The 20,996-nt window shown below is 45.6% G+C and overlaps 1 protein-coding gene across 4 annotated transcripts in view; it reads right to left on the bottom strand.

Annotated features, from left to right (window-relative positions):
• Positions 1-20,996, bottom strand: part of DAAM2 (dishevelled associated activator of morphogenesis 2) — a 246,236-nt gene that overhangs the window by 8,637 nt on the left and 216,603 nt on the right. For all 4 annotated transcript variants that reach the window (XM_048843468.2, XM_048843471.2, XM_048843469.2 and 1 more), the window contains 4 exons: positions 20,330-20,437; positions 18,649-18,709; positions 12,689-12,820; positions 1,120-1,290 (listed from right to left, as the gene is read on the bottom strand). In XM_048843468.2, coding sequence (XP_048699425.1) covers positions 1,120-1,290; positions 12,689-12,820; positions 18,649-18,709; positions 20,330-20,437 — 472 coding nt within the window. The remainder of the gene's footprint in view (positions 1-1,119; positions 1,291-12,688; positions 12,821-18,648; positions 18,710-20,329; positions 20,438-20,996) is intronic.

Genomic DNA, 20,996 nt, shown 5'->3' with positions numbered 1-20,996 from the left:
TTCAGCAACTCCAAGGACAATGCTGAAGTCCTGGGATTTCTCTTTAATCCTCCCTCCGCCTCTGAACCAAGCCAAACAGAGTGGGTTGTTTGTTTGTTTGTTTATACACAAATAAAAAATCAATCAATAAAAACTCAAAGCAACAATCCTCCTAAGCAAGCCCTGGGTTGCAATAGCTGCTGGGGTTAAAGTGCCAACAGCACAGAAGGAGGTAGAGGAATGCGGAGCAGTTCTCAGGCCTCAGGAACCGGGCAGGTGAGAGAAGGAGGTTAGTTCACCCCGACCCCCAGAGTTCCAGGAGAATCAAATGATGCACGCACGTTCTCCCTACCCTGTCAGGGCCAAAGGCAGCCTCTGTAACCAAGGCACTGAGGGCAGCCAGGGGGAAATGCTGCTGGTGTCTGCAAGGCAGGCGCCAGTGTGCTGCAGTGTCACAACGCGCTGTCCGGGGACAGGCACAGAACAGATGATAATCCAGGCTGAATGGAAGCAGCCCAGTTGGCAGGACCAAGCAGGATCTGGCGCCAAGTGCTTTCAAACAGGAATATCAGCCCTAAAGCAGGACGGTATCCCCCATGTGTGCAGGGGAAGCAGCCCGCCCAGTGGCCGGATGGCATCCTTCAGGTGTGGGGAGGGGGGCACCCAGATGTCAAGGAGGCAGCTTGGGAGCTGGGACAGCATGCCCTGGTTTGACAGGCCAGCACCACCTCTTTTGGGGAGAAGAGTGCAGAACAGATCCCTGGGAGCTGGAAGCCCTCCATGCCCCCCCTCTCACGTCAGCCCTGAGATTTCAAGGCAGCCACCAGATGTTTGCCCCTGATGACTGAAAACTCTCGGTCAATAACAAGGCCTGCAGTGAGAGGGAAAGCACACAGCCAAGAGCACTTTGGCAGGAAGGGGAGCTGGAGGACAGGCAGCTGGGACAGGAGAGGAGAGGAGAAATGAGGGACAGGTAGAGGAGAGCCAGGCTTGCAGGAGCAAAGGAGACAGTGAGAGAAGGTATCTGAAGCAGTGGCAGGAATGGAACATGAGCTGGGTAATCGTCTCACTTGGCCCCTGTTCTCTTGAGAACAAGGAAAGAGGTGTCCCCTCCCCGATGCCTCCTCCCCCGGTTCTCACCATGGCCTCCATGCGTGCCCTGCGCTCCTCCTCCTCTTTCTTCTTCCTCATATTCTCCAGATCTTGCTTGGCCTCTGTGAACGACTGCAGGAAGGTGTCGAAGATGCCAAAAAATTCATCTGGCTGCATCTTGCCCTCGTTCTCTCCAAAATGCTTCAGTGCCTTGGCATACTGTCAGACAGGGAGAAGAACAGAACACGAGCATGGCAATTAGAAGGGCTGTTCAAGGGGGACAAGGAGATAAAGCCTAGGGACGGCTTTGCACAGCACTCGAGCCTCTTTGGGTTCTTTTGTGGCCCATGGGAAATTGCCTCCACAATCTGCTGCTGGCTAAGGAAAGGCTATTTGATCTCTCCCCGAGGGTCTCCCCTGAAGAAGATGCTCCCTTAACTAGCCAGCTGGCATTTGCAGGCAGATTTGGAGGGCACCAGTTAAGCACCAATGTAAAAAAAAAAAAAATGCCTAGTGCCTAAGGGCCACAGAGTCATTTCAGAGAGCAGCTGTCCAGCCACACCTCAGTAACATCACTGTAACCAATGATGAAATGTTTCAGAGTAGCAGCCGTGTTAGTCTGTATTCACAAAAAGAAAAGGAGTACTTGTGGCACCTTAGAGACTAACCAATTTATTTGAGCATAAGCTTTCGTGAGCTACAGCTCACTTCATCTGATGCATAAAAGTGGAAAATGCAGTGAGGATGTTTTTATATACACAGACCATGAAAAAATGGGTGTTTATCACTTCAAAAGGTTTTCTCCCCCCACCCCACTCTCCTGCTGGTAATAGCTTATCTAAAGTGATTACTCTCCTTCCAATGTGTATGATAATCAAGGTGGGCCATTTCGAGCACAAATTCAGGGTTTAACAAGAATGTCTGGGGGGGGGGGGGAGGAGGTAGCAAAAAAACAAGGGGAAATAGGTTACCTTGCATAATTACTTAGCCACTCCCAGTCTCTATTCAAGCCTAAGTTAATTGTATCCAATTTGCAAATAAATTCCAATTCAGCAGTCTCTTGCTGGACTCTGGTTTTGAAGTTTTTCTGTTGTAATATCGCAACTTTCATGTCTATAATCGTGTGACCAGAGAGATTGAAGCATTCTCCGTGAGTGCTAATCGGTGTCTGGTCAAATGAGCCTCCCCCCCCCCCCACCTCGCCCCTCTGGTCAATCGAGAACGTGGCTGGGGTTAAGAGACCCTTGCCGTAACATGACCGTCTGTTCTATCACTGGCCTTTTGCAGTGTCATCCCTCACTGTGGAGGCCACTGAGCAAACAAAGGGCGTTGCTTGGCAGAAACCAGGCTGCAGACAGACAGGGCAGGAGAGGAGGGTAAGGAAAGCAGCCAGCGCTCCCAGGGGGACTTAAAAGAGAGTGGAAACATCAGAAGTGGCCTTTATTTTACAAGGCGAATGCTGAGGCTATAGGAAGCATTTGGAGGCTGCCAACTGGCAGGACTTCAGTCACAGGGCAGCCTTGATCTGGCTGTGGTGAAGTCACAGCAAAGCCTGGCTCTGGGTCATGAGCCCTGCAGCCCTGGCACAGACAGGCCGTTGCCAGTACATGCACACATCATCATACTCACCCATTCGGACACAGCCATAAACTTGCACGAACCCACCCACATGCCCTGCCGCTGATACTCACACAGAGCCATATGCCCTCTCAATGATACTCTTGCTCCCAGCACCGATCCACACACACATTAGCACCCATAAGCACTCTCAGCCAACACACACACACACATATATCCACACACTCCCCCAGCGGAGATGTTCATGCCCTCCCCACAGACACACCTCCATTAAACCACACCATGACTCCTGCAGGCTAAAGATTCGCTGCATTTGATCACTGCAAAGTGCTTTAGGTGCACACCCAATTAATACAAATGACGATGGTCCTGGTCCGTGGGGTGACAATCTAGCTGCCCATCCCCCACTTGGGTGATTTTATAGAACGTGAGAGACCAGGAGCTGTGTGGTTTGTACCCCAAATGAGTGAGAAACTCTGGGATCCAGAAGCCCCTGCAACTCTGATGGCTGCATGAGGATAGACACTGGGAGAGGAACAGCATAAGCATCACCACCCAACATGCACTGAAGGGGAAAGAAATCCCTTAACAAAAATGGATGAAGGAACAGTTTCTTTCTGGCACTGCCTGGGAAATTTTGCAATTCTCCCCACACTCCCTCTCCTTTGCTCTTCCTGCCAGGCTTGTGCAAAGCTGTTTGCAGCAAAAGTCTAGTTCTTTAAAAAAAAAAAAAAGTTGCTTTTTGGCAAAAAAACCCCAAACAAACAGAGGAATTCAGAGTAGCTGACAGTAAACAAAATTTGCTGCAAGCAGCGCAAGTTGCGAGCAGGACAGGAGTTAAAGGAGGAGCAGCAGCCACCAAGAATCAGAGACTGCAGGGTGCAATTGCAGGCTAGCAATGGATGCCTGTTGTGTTGAGTTTAACCCTTATCTCTGGACATATATATTGAGAAAATTACAGTAGAGAGCAAGCATCATATGTTTCGACTGCTGGGGATTCCGGCCCTTCCCCAGGGAGACATGCCAGAGATTGTGGAGACTGCCCCTTTGAAACCTGAAAAAGAAGATCCCTTTGCTTAGTTCTCTCTTTTTCCCATTAGAGGCCAACCAGCAAAGGGTGGCGGGGTGGGGGCGAAGAAAGAGGGGAGACCTCTGTAGTGCACAGACACTGCCATTGTGCACAGAACAAAGAGCCCAGAACATTCTACAACCACGGGGGACAGTCCTAGTCAGGGATTCTCTTCCCATTTAACTCATTGCCATGGTTTGCAGAGAACTAAAAAGTAAGGCACAAATCAAGACCAGCGACATTCCTTCCCCACACAAAACATGCACAAAATGGTCTCTCTCTTGTTCTAGGCAATTCCCTGCCCTTTGAACTCCCACAAAATTTGCCAGAATGACTCATTTACTCAAAGGCAGGACAGAACCCAAATCCTCAACTCTGTACGGTTTCTCACTAGTATCTAGTTCACAAAGAATAAGAGAAAAGGAGTACTTGTGGCACCTTAGAGACTAACCAATTTATTTGAGCATGAGCTTTCGTGAGCTACAGCTCACTTCATCAGATGTTATACCGTGGAAACTGCAGCAGACTTTATATACACAGAGAGAATATGAAACAATACCTCCTCCCACCCCACTGTCCTGCTGGGGTGGGAGGAGGTATTGTTTCATATTCTCTGTGTGTATATAAAGTCTGCTGCAGTTTCCACGGTATACATCTGATGAAGTGAGCTGTAGCTCACGAAAGCTCATGCTCAAATAAATTGGTTAGTCTTTAAGGTGCCACAAGTACTCCTTTTCTTTTTGCGAATACAGACTAACACGGCTGTTCCTCTGAAAAGAATAAGAGGTTATTACTGCCACCAGCAGGAGGAGTTACTCTGTTAGATCAAGTGGCAGAAGCCTGTGCTTTTAGCACTGGAGATCCTGGGTTTAGTCCCTGGCAACACCACACAATGGGCAGTCATTACATCTAGCGATGGTCAGTTTTTGTCACAGGGGTTCTTGTAGGTAGGGATAGGAGCACCAGTGCAGAAATGGAATGAATCTTAACATTGGTCTGGATTATCGAACTTTGGGAAGGTGAGTGAGATGGTGCACCAATACTAAACTGGTTTAAACGAACGGAGGGGCAATCCCACAGAGTACATAAGTATTGACTAGTCCTTTTATTGGACTCTCAAAGACCTGGACCTTTCCTGGGCCTCTTGAATCCTGCCTACGTATAACATGTGCATAGTTCCCAAGTGCCATTCTTAATTCCCTTAAAAAGGGGTAATGCACACTCTATACTCCTGACTGCCATTTGCCCAACGGCGACCATGCACCAGCTACTCTTGCTTCATCAGCAGGGATGCTCTAGTCATTGCTCCTCTCGCTAAATGGAGTCACAGACTTCCACTGCCTCCTTAAAGGCACCATACCCTCATTAAAGAAAAATAACGGTCGGAGAGTCTTGTGAATATAACTGGTTCTAGATTTTGAAGGAACTTTGAGGAAGGACTGTGCTGGATGCATTCTGACACCTCATGATACCACATTCGCTTACTGTAAAGCAATGAAAGCTGAAAGGTAGAAACATACAAGCTACAAGTTTACGAAAGGTAACAAATGAACAATGAAACAAAAACTATGGTTTATTTAATTAAATGTGTTCTCTCTGGTCCCCACTCAGAAAAAGTGGTTGGAGCAGAGGAATATGAACCAGAAGAATGGATTCTAGACCTAACTCTGATATGACCTTCTGCTAGTCCAGTGGTAGTCAATAGGGGACCACAAGCCAAATCTAGACTGTTAGATGCTTTTGAACAGACCCCCAAAATGTTATTTACTTATTTTTTATTATTTTCTCTGGAGTTTGGAACTTGCAAGGATTTAGTTAGTTAATGTCTGTAGAGTACTCTATAAATGCAAGTATCACTGAAGGTGGGATGCTAAGGAAATCTCATACCCTTTAAATTCCAACACACCCTCTATTTTAGGACTTTACCTACCTACCAACTGAATCAGTTTTGCAACGTATGCCTCTCAGCACTTACCATCTCCACCCAGGACACTCCACTGCAAACACATTGCTTTCCCAGTGTCCACCCTACACTGCATGAGCAGCATGTGATGCATTGCCACAGCCTTTGCCTTACTAGCAGCTTTGAAGTGTAAAATGGTCAGGATCATGTGAAGGGTGATTACGACTCAATGGGCCTCCTTGTTGAAGTGGAAATTTCTGATTGCCTGGCTTATCCCTGGCTGGCTGCCCATTAACTCTGCATGTGTGCGTGCCTCAGGCTGAGCCTGCTGTGTGCTCCCGGGCTGTCACAATTCTTTACGATAGCTGTCGGCCTTACGAGAAACGACATGTTTATCTTATTTGAGATAGTGAATTACACATGCCCTAGCATGGGCATCCGAGACAGATCTGCTGCATTTCATGCCTCCTTGTGTCAACCCCAGTCCACATCTCACAGACACTCCGTGTTATTCTGGACTACAGGTGTCTCCCTCATATAGTCCCCTCTACAGTGGGCACAGAGACCCTGAAGATGGGTTTGCCATGAACCTCCTTCCCCCTCTGCTCATGGATAGGTAAACCATTCCCTGAGGTGCCATCAAGCCTTCATCATTTGGGCCCTGTTTGTCCATGTAATTGTGGGTTCCTGATAACCTGTGGGTTGCATAATGCTGCATCATCAATGGAGGGACACAAATAAATTGATTGAGCTTGTATCACTTCCTCTTATGATCTGGTCAATGCTTCTAGCATAAGTATCATCAGCCCTGCCCATTACTTGAATGAGAGCACTCTACTGAAAACACAGTATGCTGCAGTGATTCAGCAGCTGGCACTCTTCTCTCTGAATCGGTCTCTCCCTTCCATCCCCATGGCATAAGGTGGTGCTGTGCTGCATATGTGGGGTTAGAACTACATCCCAAGCCCCTATAAGCAGACATCATAACTGATCAGATTGCTGAACAGGCTGAACCCGCAAGAGCCAGAATGCTCCAGTAGACAGGCGTTCTGATTCCCCAGCCAGTGGCCGGAGTTCTATTTCTGACTCGGCCACTGATGTTTTTAGTGACCCTGGGCAAGTCCCTTAGGGTACATCTACACAGCAATTAAACACCCACCGCTGGCCCAGGTCAGCAGACTAGGGCTAAAGGGCTGTTTAGGGGTATAGAGGTTCGGGCTTAGGCTGGAGCTTAGGCTCTGGGACCTGTGAGTTCAAGTCAGCTAACCTGGGCCAGCCAGGAGTCTTATTCCATTGTAGACATACCCTGAGCCTTTGACTCTGCTTCCTTTTGTGACATGAAGACAATGGTACTTACGGTAGCCTCTTTTGTAAAGTGCTTTGAAATCCACATATGAAAATTAGGTAAGTACTAAGCACTGTATTTTGTGATGTTCTGTGATGTCAAGCACTGGAACATGGATAGAAACTTGCTTATTACTTAAGCCATTTGGGGGAAGATACATGGGCAAAGCAAGATGGAAAATGTGGGGTTTTGGGTGGAGGGAAGATTATAACATGGGCTGGTATATATTTTTCATTAAAATAAATTCATTTCCACAACTTATCACTCCTCCATCTCATGATATAACAGGTCTGTATCTCATTGCCTGCCAAACTTTCCACTGAATTCCTTTTTTTGCCAAAGCAAATGGTTTAGACAGTTGTTTATTTTAAAAAGTTGTTTCAAGAAGGAGATGGAAAATGGGACGGCAGCACACAGTCGCAGCTGTGCCCGCCAATGAAACATCAAAGGGCTGCAGAGACCCCACTGGAAGCGAGGGAAGAGGGGGCGAACCACAACATTGACAATTATCCTGGAGTCTCCAAGCATTATTGAGGGACTAGCAATGGGAAGAATGAATTGTACCACCTGTTCTGAGCAAAACTTAGAAGACTTCCCTAGTCAAGCAATACCAAAAAGTTGTTGCTATAAGACTCCAATTCTGCAGCAAGGCAGTTCTACTAAATGCTACTCTGCTCTTTATGGGCCTGTCAGTGGAAAGACTCCTCGATCTCCACAGAGGTTGGATGGGACCCTACATTGCCTTGAAACCTATTGATCATAAAGGATATTTGAGCTAGTTCCATGGTAGCCAATAGCAACCCTGCTCATGCAATATAGACACCATGAGCATTTTTGACACATTAGATAACTTGTCCTGGGCCATCTGCATTTCTAATTTAGTGTAGGTTGGGGAGGTGATTTATTTACCAAATGGCTCTGTTTGAGATGGCAAGCTTTGGTATCTGTCCATGCCTCTTGGAATGTGCCCCAGCTTGACTCCCCCAATAGTCCATTAGTCTCAGCAGCTGACAGAAGGAACCAGTTCCAAAAGACCGAGGGAGGTCAACTTTTGTGTTTGAAATGGACATTCTGTCTTTGCTGCTTGGACTGCAGTATCCCTGCGTGCCTTGTAGCTCTCTGCCATTAATGGCTATTATCTTAGCTGGATTTTCACTTTCCTCTGCTGCTCTTCAGAACAGTGCTACTATGTTTGTCAAATTTACTGGCATCCAGCGGCTGTGCAGATTTTGACCTCCCATCTCAATGATGCTCAATATTGGTCCCCTGCTTGCAGTATTGTTACATAGTCAAGTCGTAAAAAAAGATGAGAATGGACAGGCTCCCACCTCCCTTTCATCTTAACCTTGCCAAGGTTATTTCTTTGTCTTCATTATGCCCCTGTACTGGGCAACAGTGGGCAGAAGGATGCGTGGTGTTGATTTTATATCTATTCCAGCTTCTGCACTGTAGAGCCAGCTTGTGAATTCTAATCACTAGGATAATGATCATGTCTGAAATATACATAGCGTCTTTCTTCCAGAATGATCCAAAGTGTTTTACAAACAGATTATAAACTATACACACAGGGTGAAGTTCACCCATGTGCAGAGAACAGATACAACAATGCCTTTGCTTCACTTCAGTGTATTGTCAGCGCTTATGTGGGACTTTAGTGGTACACAGGTCTTATGGGGTAAATGTCATCCCTAGCAAGTAGAAAAATAAAATGTACACCATGGGAAGAACTGGTGAAAAAAATAATTGATTTGGCTTCAGCGTTTGCACTGTTTTCCCACAAAACCAAGGAGGACAGTTTTCTCAGATGACACACACACTCATCCTGTTTTCCCTCTGAAGAAAGCAATGTTTCACATGTGGATCAAACTTGTGAAAATCGGTGATAAATTTCAAGATGGAATTTCTCTCAATCCCTCCCCCGCCACACACACACGGGAAATGGCAGAAAATATAATCCCTTGATCAAAACTGAATTCTCCAAAAAAACCCCAATCCCTCACAGGTGTTACAGTGCATTGAAGGTGAAAAAGCCATCAGCAGAACAGTGCCCAGCACTCTGAGTGAACCTATTGAGAGTTCGAGCCAATTTTTCAGCCTGATTTTAACTGAGCATGTGTTTTGCGCATGCACAGATGATGGTGGTTACAGCATTTCACTTGCAAAGATAGAGGCCAGCGTCTGAGAATCTGGCCCTTAAATTTAAAACAACATCACTTCTTCACTGGGCCAATTGGCATCAACTGGTCCAGTCGTCGTCGGTCTAAGCAAAGAAGCCAAAGACTGCATGGGCTGTGAGAGACTGAACTCCCCCCTCAACATTAGATGCGGTCTAAGGTAGGGTTGAGGTGGACTCGTGGGGCTGTGTGGAGGAAAGCTGCACTACCTGTGTTTTACCTGCTCCCTGGGTAAATAGACTGCTCTGGTAGGGTCTCTTCTATGTTATAGGTAAAGTTTAAGGTGTTAGTTTGGCTTAGGGTCTGAGAGACTACCTCTCCCTCCATGTCATACTGGGTTCAGGGAAGGTATTGAGCTGCAGCCCCATTAGTCTGAGAGTGTGAAGGCTGCAGGAAGGCCTAAATAGCTTGAGTGTACTGCCCTCCAGGACAGGCTGTAAGGTCCTTTGTATCCCTTAGCAGCGAGGAAATGGGAAGACTTGAGTAGGAGCTTTTACTACCGGATCATTGTTGGTTGAAACTGTGCTGATTAATAGCTGAAAAGAGACTACTGGAGTTGTCTCTCTTATCAATGAATACTGGAGGAGCAAAGGGATGCAGCGCTCTTTTGGAGTGGATTTCTTCTATAAATCTAAATAAATAGAGAGCATATTTTGCCAGCACTAAAGACACCCAAAAATCACTTCTCAGGTTTGAAAAGATACTTGGTATTGTTTTAAATCCAAGCTCAGGAAAGATGGCTCTGCCTAACTCCTGGCAATCAATTAGCCAGTACTATATTTAGAACGCTATTCAATCCCAGCTGTTAAAACCAGGACTTCATTATTAAAATCAGTGAGCCAGACCATTTCTTCCAGGGCGCATTAGGATTTTTTTTTTTTAAGTCCTTTCCCCCCACTCCCCATTTCATTTCTAGAAATCCAAAGGAACAGGATAGTGAGATCTCTGTGTATTGTGTCCTACTTTTGCTGGGCAGTCGTAGTAGCAGTTTCCACGGCAGGGACAGAGCTCACGATTCAGCAAACAGAGAGCCCATTGAGCATGGGAGCTGTTATGGGCTCTGGGAAGCACATCTGGTTTGTTGAGAATTTCCAGTTTTGAAAAAAGAGCAGGAGGAGAAGGGGGAAAAAAGAAGCGAACATGAGAAATAGCACAGTACTGGTAAGGACAGAGAGTTCTCTTTCAGGAGTCCAAGGCAGCTCAATGCCAGTGGGAGAACCAAAGCTCTAGATTCAGCAGAAGCTGGAAAGGCATATGTTCAAGAATAGTAGGGGTGTGTTAGGAGAAGGTAATAGGGAATGGGGGAAGAGGTTTCCTAAGTATGTTATAGTCATTAAAATAAGACTTCTCTTGTTAAATGCTTTATGTTGGCAAATGTCAAAAAACGTGTGCAACAAGTTCCAGACATATTGGTCTGGCTGTGGGGAGACGCTCCAATTATCCTTAAAGCAACAGGATCCCCTTTTTCCTGCCCTGGCCTGATCAAGGAAATGTTGCATCCATGCCTCGGAGTGAATGATTTTATGTGTTTAACCCACGCTTGACCCCAAAAGAAACCGCCTTGTGCCAGTCAGTGCATGTCAACAGAATGTACCTCTTCTGTGCTACATCAGGTATCAGAGGGGGAGGACAAAGGCCATTTGTATAATGATAGGTAAAATGGTTTGTATACTGTAGGAACCGACCCAAAACCTCACACTCAAAATTTATACTGAACCAGAGTCTTCTTGATGGTTGAAAGGTCTGCTTACCTCTTGCTCTCCCCCCAGCCACTCTTTTCTTCATTCTTTTGTGTCTCTGCAGTTTTTTGATCCCAGACAAGAATAAAAACCAGAGGTCCAAAATACCCCCACAGACTGGGAGTTCTCTTCGGGAAGCCATACTACAACCAAAGTGGAGGGTGTGGAACATAAGCCACCCTTCCCTTGCTATCAGAGCCAAATGAGGACTTCTGTTCAATTTTTGCTGTACCAACCAACCAGCTCTTGTGATTTCAGTGGTGTATGCTGTGAGGCAAACGCTGCAACTTTGAAAAGCCATGTCATCCCCATTGTGATGAAATGTTGTGTCAGAGTGATGGCACAGCATGGTGACAGGACACTGTATTGTCCTGATCCTCCTTTAGCATCAAGCTTGTCTTCTGAAAAACAGGAGGCCTGGCAACCCAATTACAGATATTTTATTCACAGTTCAGCTTGTCCCCTCACACCTCTCACTGCAAGCTACTGACACCAGCAATGGAAATGAACTGGTCCAAAGGAAATAATTTGTTCGCTTTGGACAGCCAACTGCTTTTAACATACCAGCCAACCAGGACAACTTTGCCATTACATGCTGTTTATTTTAGGACTTGTTCTCTTTTAAAGATGTTCATATCCTTATGAGCTTTTCATACATACTCTTTCCCATTCAACCAAAAGACAGAGGGATTAATGCCAGCTTCTAGTCATCAGCAAAGAGCTGGCACCTCTTCAGAGGTCTACACTTCCCTTACTAGATTTTTTCAAAGCAAGTGTGAGCTGATGACAACAACTGAATATTGATACATTTATGGTACTTTTTAATGTGAAGGATCCCAATGTTTCTTGCAGATGTATACATCTCCCACCGTTACATCAGCAGAATTTAGCTAAGTTTTGCCAGGAGACCAAATCTAACCACCCCTATTCTTGAAAAACATGCCATGGGATCTTTAAGAACCAAGGAAGAGTGCGCTTCTGATCTCTCATCCAAAAGACAGAACTCCCAATAACACAGTATTTCCTAACACCATGTCACAAAACCCACCATTGCCATTCCTCCCCATACACACCACCCTCATCAATAAGCTCCAAAGAAGAAAAAGATTCAATGGGCAGAACCTAGGGATCTGGGTTGTATCCATTCAGTGAATGGGACAGACAGACCAAAACCACCACCTTTAATCTGAAACTCTTTGAATATCAGGATGTTGCCTCCCGCCACACCTTGCCCTCATTAGTGTCCCAGCATCTTAAATCAGCTGCTTCCATTTTGGCTCCAGAGGCATGTTTCTGTTCTCCAGGAGATACTGACCAAAGATGGCCAAAATCTCTCAAGAGCTGCTTGCAAGGTTCAGACTCTGCCCCAGATTCATCCAGGAACCTGAGGACTAGCCTAGACTTAACCCATGCCTGAGTGCTACCATCATGGCCCGCCCATAGGGAGTAGAGGACTTCAGTCCCCAGGGCTGCCATTCTGGTACTTTTCACTGGGAAAAAAATACATGATATGGGGGAAGGAAAGTAGTCGCCGTGTCTGCTGGTTAGGGGTTTCCCTCCCTCCTCGTACACAGAGACATATGGGGTACACAGAGACATATGGGGTACACAGTTTTCCCCTTGCTCTCACTAAGCTCACTCATCGGGATCCTAAAGAAGCAGAAGAAATAAGCTTCCTAGCTGTCAGAGTCAGAATGATAGGTAAAATGGTTTGGATACTGTAGGAACTGACCCAAAACTGTAATGAGCCACAGAAGGTGGGTCTGAAAGCTGCAGGTTCCAGTCAAGCACTTTCAGGGATTTTCCTACCTTGTCCCTAGCCTCGTTCAGAAGGTCTTCTAGCTCCGAGAAGCTGAAACTGGCCACAGTGATGAAGTCACTCATGACAGGCACAAACCTGTCCCCTGCTTCCCGCATGCGTCTCTTCTGATAGTCCAGTTCCTGGAAGAGAAGAAGTCAGAAGCATTGATTGGCAGCCAGCAATGGCTCCTCAGTGAGAATAATGGGGCTGGGTAAGTCCAGTTGTTTCGGTTAACAGAGAGCACGGTCTCTCCCCCAATATATCCATCAGCAACTACAGTTCAGAACCACCCCCAGCCTCTGCTTTCACCTACTCAAAGGCAGAATCTCCATGAGATGGATGCAAATCTTATTTGTTGTCTCCTGGATCCTGCAATAGTAACAAAAGAGTTCCATACTATCCATCTAATTTCATAGAATATCAGGGTTGGAAGGGACCTCAGGAGGTCATCTAGTCAAACCCCCTGCTCAAAGCAGGACCAATCCCCAACTAAATCATCCCAGCCAGGGCTTTGTCAAGCCTGACCTTAAAAACCTTTAAGGAAGGAGATTCCACCACGTCCCTAGGTAACACATTCCAGTGCTTCACCACCCTCCTAGTGAAAAAGTTTTTCCTAATATCCAACCTAAACCTCCCCCACTGCAACTTGAGACCATTACTCCTTCTGTCATCTGCTACCACTGAGAACAGCCTGGATCCATCCTCTTTGGAACCCCCTTTCAGGTAGTTGAAAGCAGCTATCAAATCCCCCCTCATTCTTCTCTTCCGCAGACTAAACCATCCCAGTTCCCTCAGTCTCTCCTCATAAGTCACGTGTTCCAGTCCCCTAATCATTTTTGTTGCCCTCCACTGGACTCTCTCCAATTTCTCCACATCCTTCTTGTAGTCTAGGGCCCAAAACTGGACACAGTACTCCAGCTGAGGCCTCACCAATGTCGAATAGAGGGGAACGATCATGTCCCTCGATCTGCTGGCAATGTCCCTACATATACATCCCAAAATGCCATTGGCCTTCTTGGCAAGAAGGACACACTGTTGACTCATATCCAGCTTCTTGTCCACTGTAACCCTTAGGTCCTTTTCTGCAGAACTGCTGCCCAGCCATTCGGTCCCTAGACTGTAACGGTGCATGGGATTCTTCTGTCCTAAGTGCAGGACTCTGCACTTGTCCTTGTTGAACCTCATCAGATTTCTTTTGGCCCAATCCTCTAATTTGTCTAGGGCCCTCTGTATCCTATCCCTACCCTCCAGTGTTTCTACCTCTCCTCCCAGTTCAGCGTCATCTGCAAACTTGCTGAGGGTGCAATCCACACCATCTTCCAGATCATTTATGAAGATATTGAACAAAACCGGCCCCAGGACCGACCCTTGGGGCACTCCACTGGATACCGGCTGCCAACTAGACATGGAACCATTTATGACTACCTGTTGAGCCCGACAATCTAGCCAACTTTCTATCCACCTTATAGTCCATTCATCCAGCCCATACTACTTTAACTTGCTGGCAAGAGTACTGTGGGAGACCATGTCAAAAGCTTTGCTAAAGTCAAGGAACAACACGTCCACCACTTTCCCTTCATCCACAGAGCCAGTTATCTAGTCATAGAAGGCAATTAGATTAGTCAGGCATGACTTGCCCTTGGTGAATCCATGCTGACTGTTCCTGATCACTTTCCTCTCCTCTAAGTGCTTCAGAATTGATTCCTTGAGGATCTGCTCCATGATTTTTCCAGGGACTGAGGTGAGGCTGACTGGCCTGTACTTCCCAGGATCCTTTATTGTATTGCTAAGGAACCTTTAGTATCTAAGTGCCACATAGCTGAGACACTACGGTTTTCCTTATACTTAGAATGGGAAATAACTGGAACTCAGATAACACTGTGTGGTAACTACAAGTAAATGCTGATTTATTTAATAGTGCAGTGGTATTGTGGATCACAGGGAAAGCAGTTCAGGAAGCTGTCCCCTGTTTTGGAGCTAGGCTGATGGCAGAAAGTATCTTTGAGAGAGCTGCTGAAGCACACTGGTTCTAAAACAGCGATGAAGGGCTGCATTGCCTCTAGTTCACAGGGGTATTTTGAGGCTTGCCAGCATTTGTCCCTAATTAATATCTGCAAAGTGCTTTAAGATCTTTGTATTAAAGACGTTGTAGAAGAGCAAAGCCTGGTTAGTGTTCAGACACGGAGTTGTCTGGCCATGTGGTAGAGTAAATACAGTCTTAGGTCTTATTTTTTTTACTTTGCCTTGGTCTTATTTTTAGAAGTTTTGCAAAACACAACCGAGGTGCCAGGATTTGGGCTTTTACTCTGGGATACTGCAGTATTTCTATCAGAGGTGAAGGATTTTGTTTAAAAAAATCTGCTTAAAAGAATGATCATCAGGGCAATTTGCTGGCCCACCAGTTAGAGCACTAGCCTAGGGCTTGGCAAACCCTCATTTAAGTCGCTGCTCTGTCACAGACTTCCCATGTGACCTTGGGCAAGTCACTTAGCCTCTCCATGCCTTAGTTCCCCAGCTATAAAATGGGGATAATAGCACTTCCTTGCCTCCCAGGGGTGTTGAGAAGATAAATACATTAAAGATCATGAGCTGGTCAGACACTATAGTGATGGGGGATATATATGTTTCAAGGATGGATAGCTATATCTTGTGTCACCAATAGCAAGGGAAGGGGAACTCAGCGGCAGAAGCAGGGAAACATTTCCCATATAGCTGGGGTTCTGGTTTCACCATCAGAAGAAAAACTTAATTATGGAGTATTTGATCAAAACGTACATGCTTAGACATGAAAGCTCTCCTTCCAATGGCTGAGCCACCACTTCAGCTGGATGGAACCAATCCCCAGGCTTCAGTACAAGAGTTTGCATATGCATACCACCTCCCTTAGGCACCTTTTCAGCACTATGGCTGCTTATCAATGGAGGCCCAGAAATGCCAATTGAAGTTTACAAATTTAATCTCCAGTGTATCCTGCAGGATAAGCAGTGGCTGGATGCATCTTCAGATGTGTGATTTCCAAAAGCTCGACTGAGCAATAAAGGGCTGTGTCCCGTTTTTAAAATCACACTGCAAACTTGGGGAAGCAAAGGGTAACAAGTACCTTTAAGAGCAGCTGACAGACTATTTTTAGTCTTCTATTCTTATGGGGCCTTGAAGAATCTTCTCAACCAGTGGAGCCAGGATTGTGGTAAGAACCCTTCGGAAAGTGATCAAAAGTTGCACCTTCTCCCCCACACCTGACAATGATCTTCTATTGTTGTTTTAGTGTTGCATTTTAAGTGCCAAAAAATGTGACAGGAGATAGACTGGAATGTGTGGGCAGCCCAGACGGAAAAGCATCATGCAAGGGGTGGGGGGAGGAATATTGACTGAATGGGAAGGGGATTTTGCCCCAGAAGTCCACATACGAGAAAGCAGAGGAGAACTGGGTGGAAGGACAAGAGGGCAAACAACCCACAAATAGAAAACCAAACTAAGTAGGTGCCTGCATTTCAAGGAGGGAATTGACTGAATCAGCCATAAGTGGGGCTCCCTTCAAACCACGAATACCATGTCAGTGTTCTTTTTATGGGTGCTTCTGACCTCCAAACACCCACCCACATCAGCAGCCTCTGTTACCAGTGCTTCCTCCTGACCCAATAATCCACACTGGGTCTGGAGCTTTTCATCCAGGAGGAATTGATGACGACTCCCTGAAGTTAGTAGGATGGCTCTGGGGACCAGTAATAGGACACAGAGCCCTCCTCCTCCTCCCTGGTCACCAGTTCAAATCCCACCCAGGTGAAAACGAGGATAAAAGTCATTACCCTCTGCAGGCTGTTTGATGATGTATAAGAAATGAGAGGTGGGTCTCATTCAAGTTCTTAACAGAGGTGTCCGAATCACAGACATCATGCTTGCCACCAGTTGGCCCCTTGCTGCGTTGGCAATCTCAAGTCAGAGGCCAAAAAATGAATTGGCAATGGAGACTGAGCTCTGCTCTCATGACTAGAGAGGGAGGGTCTTGACAGGCTAGGGTGAAGGCACACTGGCAGGGTCGCGTGGGGGAAGCTTGCACTTCTCTGGCTGGTTATTGCACCAGCTGAGTGGCTACATTAGGTCTCCAGGATGCCAGTTGGCACCTTCCATTCTCATTACATTGACATTTTAAAACAAAGCCAAGCACCCTATCCTAAAGATAACAGGGCACCAAAAGGGTGGGAAGTTAGTGCCAGCCAGCCTTACACTGATAACCAGGACTGAAAAGGTCACTGACAGCTAAACGCAGCAAGGGTCTCATTGCGTTTCAAACATCTCAAATGCTGTCTTTTACCTCTATTTAATGCTATGATTGCCCTCATGTCCCACAGTCAGCAGAGGACACAGTCAGTGTAGGATTCATGGCTTGCAAATCCAGGGAGAAGGAAGGGGGAATATGTAGCCATGCAGCTGTCAGATGAACTTAGGCAAGAGAGGAAATAATAACAGTAAGACTTGGCACTTACACAGGCCTTTACATTTTCAAAGCTCTATGCAAACATTAGCTAGCTAACCCTCCGAACACCCTGTGGTAGGTAAGAATTATAATCCTCATTTCACAGATGGGAGGTAGAGAGGTTAAGTGACTTGTTGAAGGCCACACAGAAAGTCAGTGGCAGAGCCAAGATTAAAAAAAACAGGCGTCCCTGGCTCCAAGCCCTAAACTCAGTCCAACAGACCACACCACCTCACACTACACCATGCTGCCTCAGGATGACAGTATGTTTACCCTGCAACAGGGAGGTGTGTTTGCAGACATACCAGAGCTAGCTTTGATGAAACAAACTGGGTTCTATAGAAACTATTCTACAAACCTACAGAAACGAATAGAGAATGGGATCCTTCACACAGGTTTTCTGAACCGTCCTACAGAATTCTACAAGTTGAAATGAAAGGGATAGCCTTTCTCTCAGGTTTCTCCGTAAGGAATTTGAAGATGCTCATGTTAAATCACATTGATTTCCTTGCAAAGTGACCCTTGTGGATGGAGAGTTATTTGCAACTATGTAATTTGGATTTACTGTTGAATTATTCCTTTATTTCTTTTTGCTGTATATGCTATCTGATCTTCAAATCCTAAGCTCCTTACCCTTCCCTCCCACTTCCTTAATAAATATGTCACCTCAATGGATACCACTCGTTATCTGCCTCCTGAATTCTGCTCATTCTGCATATGCCCTCATGATGAGTAGGTATTGTTTATTTTTCTGGAGATTTCTAGGTGGAGGAACCATGTGCTGACATAAAAAGCTGAACCCAGGGATCATTTACACCAATGCCTCCGCTTTAACCCCTATGATGTAATACCTTGGGTGGAAGGGTTGTGTCATTCAAATACAACACCTTGCATTAATCAGTTTTGTGAGAGTGCTCTGCAAAAGTTAACCAGCAGCTGAGGAAACAAAGGTAGCAGAAATCCAGCTTTGGGGACTTTCAGCAACAGTGGGAAGAAATGCCACTGCATGTTGTCTTACAGCTTCTTTGTGTAAGATTTCATCCTGGTCGTCTCTGTCTAGTCCATGCCTTTCTTCTAAACAGCCAGACAGCTGCTCGTGTTGCTGTCCGATGGGCCAGGTTATAATTGCCTAATGTCTAGTGTATTCCACACCTGTTTACTCCTGTCCCTGGGGGGGGCATGCGGGACATCTGCTAAGCAACCAGTGATTCCTCCACACAAAGCAGAGAGATGGTTATTTCATTTTTTGGTGTCTGTGCCATTTGTCAAACAGTCTGTCGCTCTGCGGACCAAGATCAAACAAGCCTTTTGTTAAGGCCAAAGTCTGCCAGGATCATCAGCTGGAGCTTTGCAGGACCAGCTTTTATTTTTCCCGGCGAACGCATTGTGCTTAATGAGAAAAGAAAAGCCCCCTTCTCTCGTAGAAAATATAGTGCCCCACATCCCAAGTGGGACATTTTTAGTGTGGAGATTTGGAAATCTTGACATACTTACAACCTCAACGGCTTTCAATCCAGTCTTTATGTTGTTAACTTCCTTCTCCAGCTCCATCAGACTGCAAGGGAGACACAGACGCAGCAGTTAAAACAAAAAGGGCAGTGTTACATAGGAATACAGGAACTGCTGTAGCAGAACAGACCACTGGTCCATCAAGTCTGGGATCCTGCCTCCGGCACCAGTCACACCAGATGTTGGGGACTGGGGGAAAGGGTCTGTGCTCCCTTTTGTATGTGATGTAAAACCCAGGTCCTAACTGCTTGTGGTCAGATTAAAGATCCCATGATACTTATGGAGAGGAGAGAAAAGTTTAAACTCAGAACATCTGTCATGGTGCAAGATACCGGGCCCATAAACTCAACCCACCTCTCTAGCATGGAGTGGTAGCCACAGGGCTGGTTTGTAATAATTGCCTGATTCACAGGCAGAGAACTCCGCTTCAGCACACACATCACAATGGTCTCAAATCAGTTTCACACACCATTTTCTCCCCCACTTAACTAAAGAATCCCATTAGGGACAAACTTATTACTAAACTACCCTTTTAAATCTATCTATCTATGTGGTATTTACACTATCGAAATACTGTTGATGACTTTTTCATCACATAGGAGCCCATATGAGCTAACATTGTAGGTTAGCACAATTTTACCCTAATGATCACTAACAGACAAACTCCTTCTAAACTGTAATGTAATGGATATCTCCTTAGCATACAAAAGTCAGTACTTTTCATTACCACTAGGAGATGAAGTCTGTCACCTCTAGATCACTGGCTAGAAATTGGTTGCAGGTTACTAGTGAGTGAAAAATTGTTTCTCAAACTCTCAACCAATTCCTTAGTGAAGAAGTGTCCACATCTGAAAAACCAGTACTGGCACTAATTAACGTCTCTGTGAGAGCTTGGAGCACAGAACTGCTCTCTTTATAATCTGCATTCATTTTTCCCTTGCTTTTCACAGGCTGTAGAAGTACCAGACCAAGCCAGCGCTTCATACAAAAGAACAATGTCTGGGAAAATACTGTACACAGGTATTCCAGAACAGTGCTTTGGAAAAACTCCATAAGAGTTTTGAAGGTAGTTGAAACCTTTTTATTCACTTTCCACAAATATCCACAGGGACTCTTATTTACAACAAAAACTTTAGTGAAAAGTGAAAGCATCCCAACCCCTTGTGCAAGTGTGCCTGTAAAAAGGTTTGCATGACCATCTTGAAAATGGCTTAAAAAGCCCGGGACTTATTTGCTGGGTTTTGTTTGTTTTTATGGTTTTTTAAACAACCTCCAACTATCCAGCATGGAGCAGAAACAATATTATATAAGGTAGGGTACCAATCACACAGCACAAGTACTGAATTACAAACAAATACTCTAGTTATGATGAATCATTCAGAAGTATCAAGCAGGACATGTTTGCATAAAACTCTCAATGATTTCACAAATGACTGAGAGGCATATCCTCAACTGGTGTAAGTCAGCATAGCTCCATGGCTGTGAATGGAACCAAGGCAACTAACACCAGCTGAGGAGCTAGTCCTTACTTGGGAACACAGCAGGAGAGCAAATCTATAAGCAACTAAATGCCTGATTGAAAGCCCACTGAAGTCAATGGAAATTTTCCTTTGACTTCAACGGACTTTGAATCAAGACCCAAGACTGACAGTAGCATTGGACTTACTTGACTTTTGCTGCTTCCGGAAGATGCTGCAGCTCAGACTGCATGTCTAGGATATCTGTGTACTTCTTCTCAAAGATCATAATTAAGTAGTGCAACAGTGTAATATTCCTAAAATAGAAAGGACACAGATGAGAAAGGAAAGATGGTGGGGGGAATGCCAGCCATTGCAAAGGGTTTGGTGATGGAATCTGGTATGTCAAATGAAGCGAACTTCACATAACCAATCAGCAACTCTGTTAATGAAATGAAAGTATCACTGATTAAAAGAGACTATTCTCCCAAGAATCATTCTTTTCAAGAACCAAAGGGAGCTGGGACTTAGGGATGCCATAGGATCTGCAGAGGACATTCCAGATATGGAAACTCAGACTCATCCAGGCCAAAGGAAAAAATTATCTAGGCAGTAGCTACATAGGGGATGAGTAACCTCAGAATGTGTATACAGGAAGCACATAGCAGTAGTTAAAACAAAGTTCAGGTTTATTGGTTTCATGTCTTTAAGATAGGGATTAATTCCATGTGACTTCTTACTGCAGTTACTCATTCTATGACAGCCTGAAACCATTCCCTCTTAAACTGTTGTCTCATCAGATCCCAGCAAAGGGCGGTGAGGGGTACAGCCTAATAAGTACCTGCAAGGGAGATAGCAAAGGAGAACCTCAAGTGC

The sequence above is a fragment of the Caretta caretta genome, chromosome 3 (genome assembly GCF_965140235.1).
Source record: "Caretta caretta isolate rCarCar2 chromosome 3, rCarCar1.hap1, whole genome shotgun sequence".
Lineage (NCBI taxonomy): Eukaryota > Metazoa > Chordata > Testudines > Cheloniidae > Caretta > Caretta caretta.
Note: the sequence above shows the minus strand (reverse complement) of the source record. Positions and strands in the feature narration are given on the sequence as shown.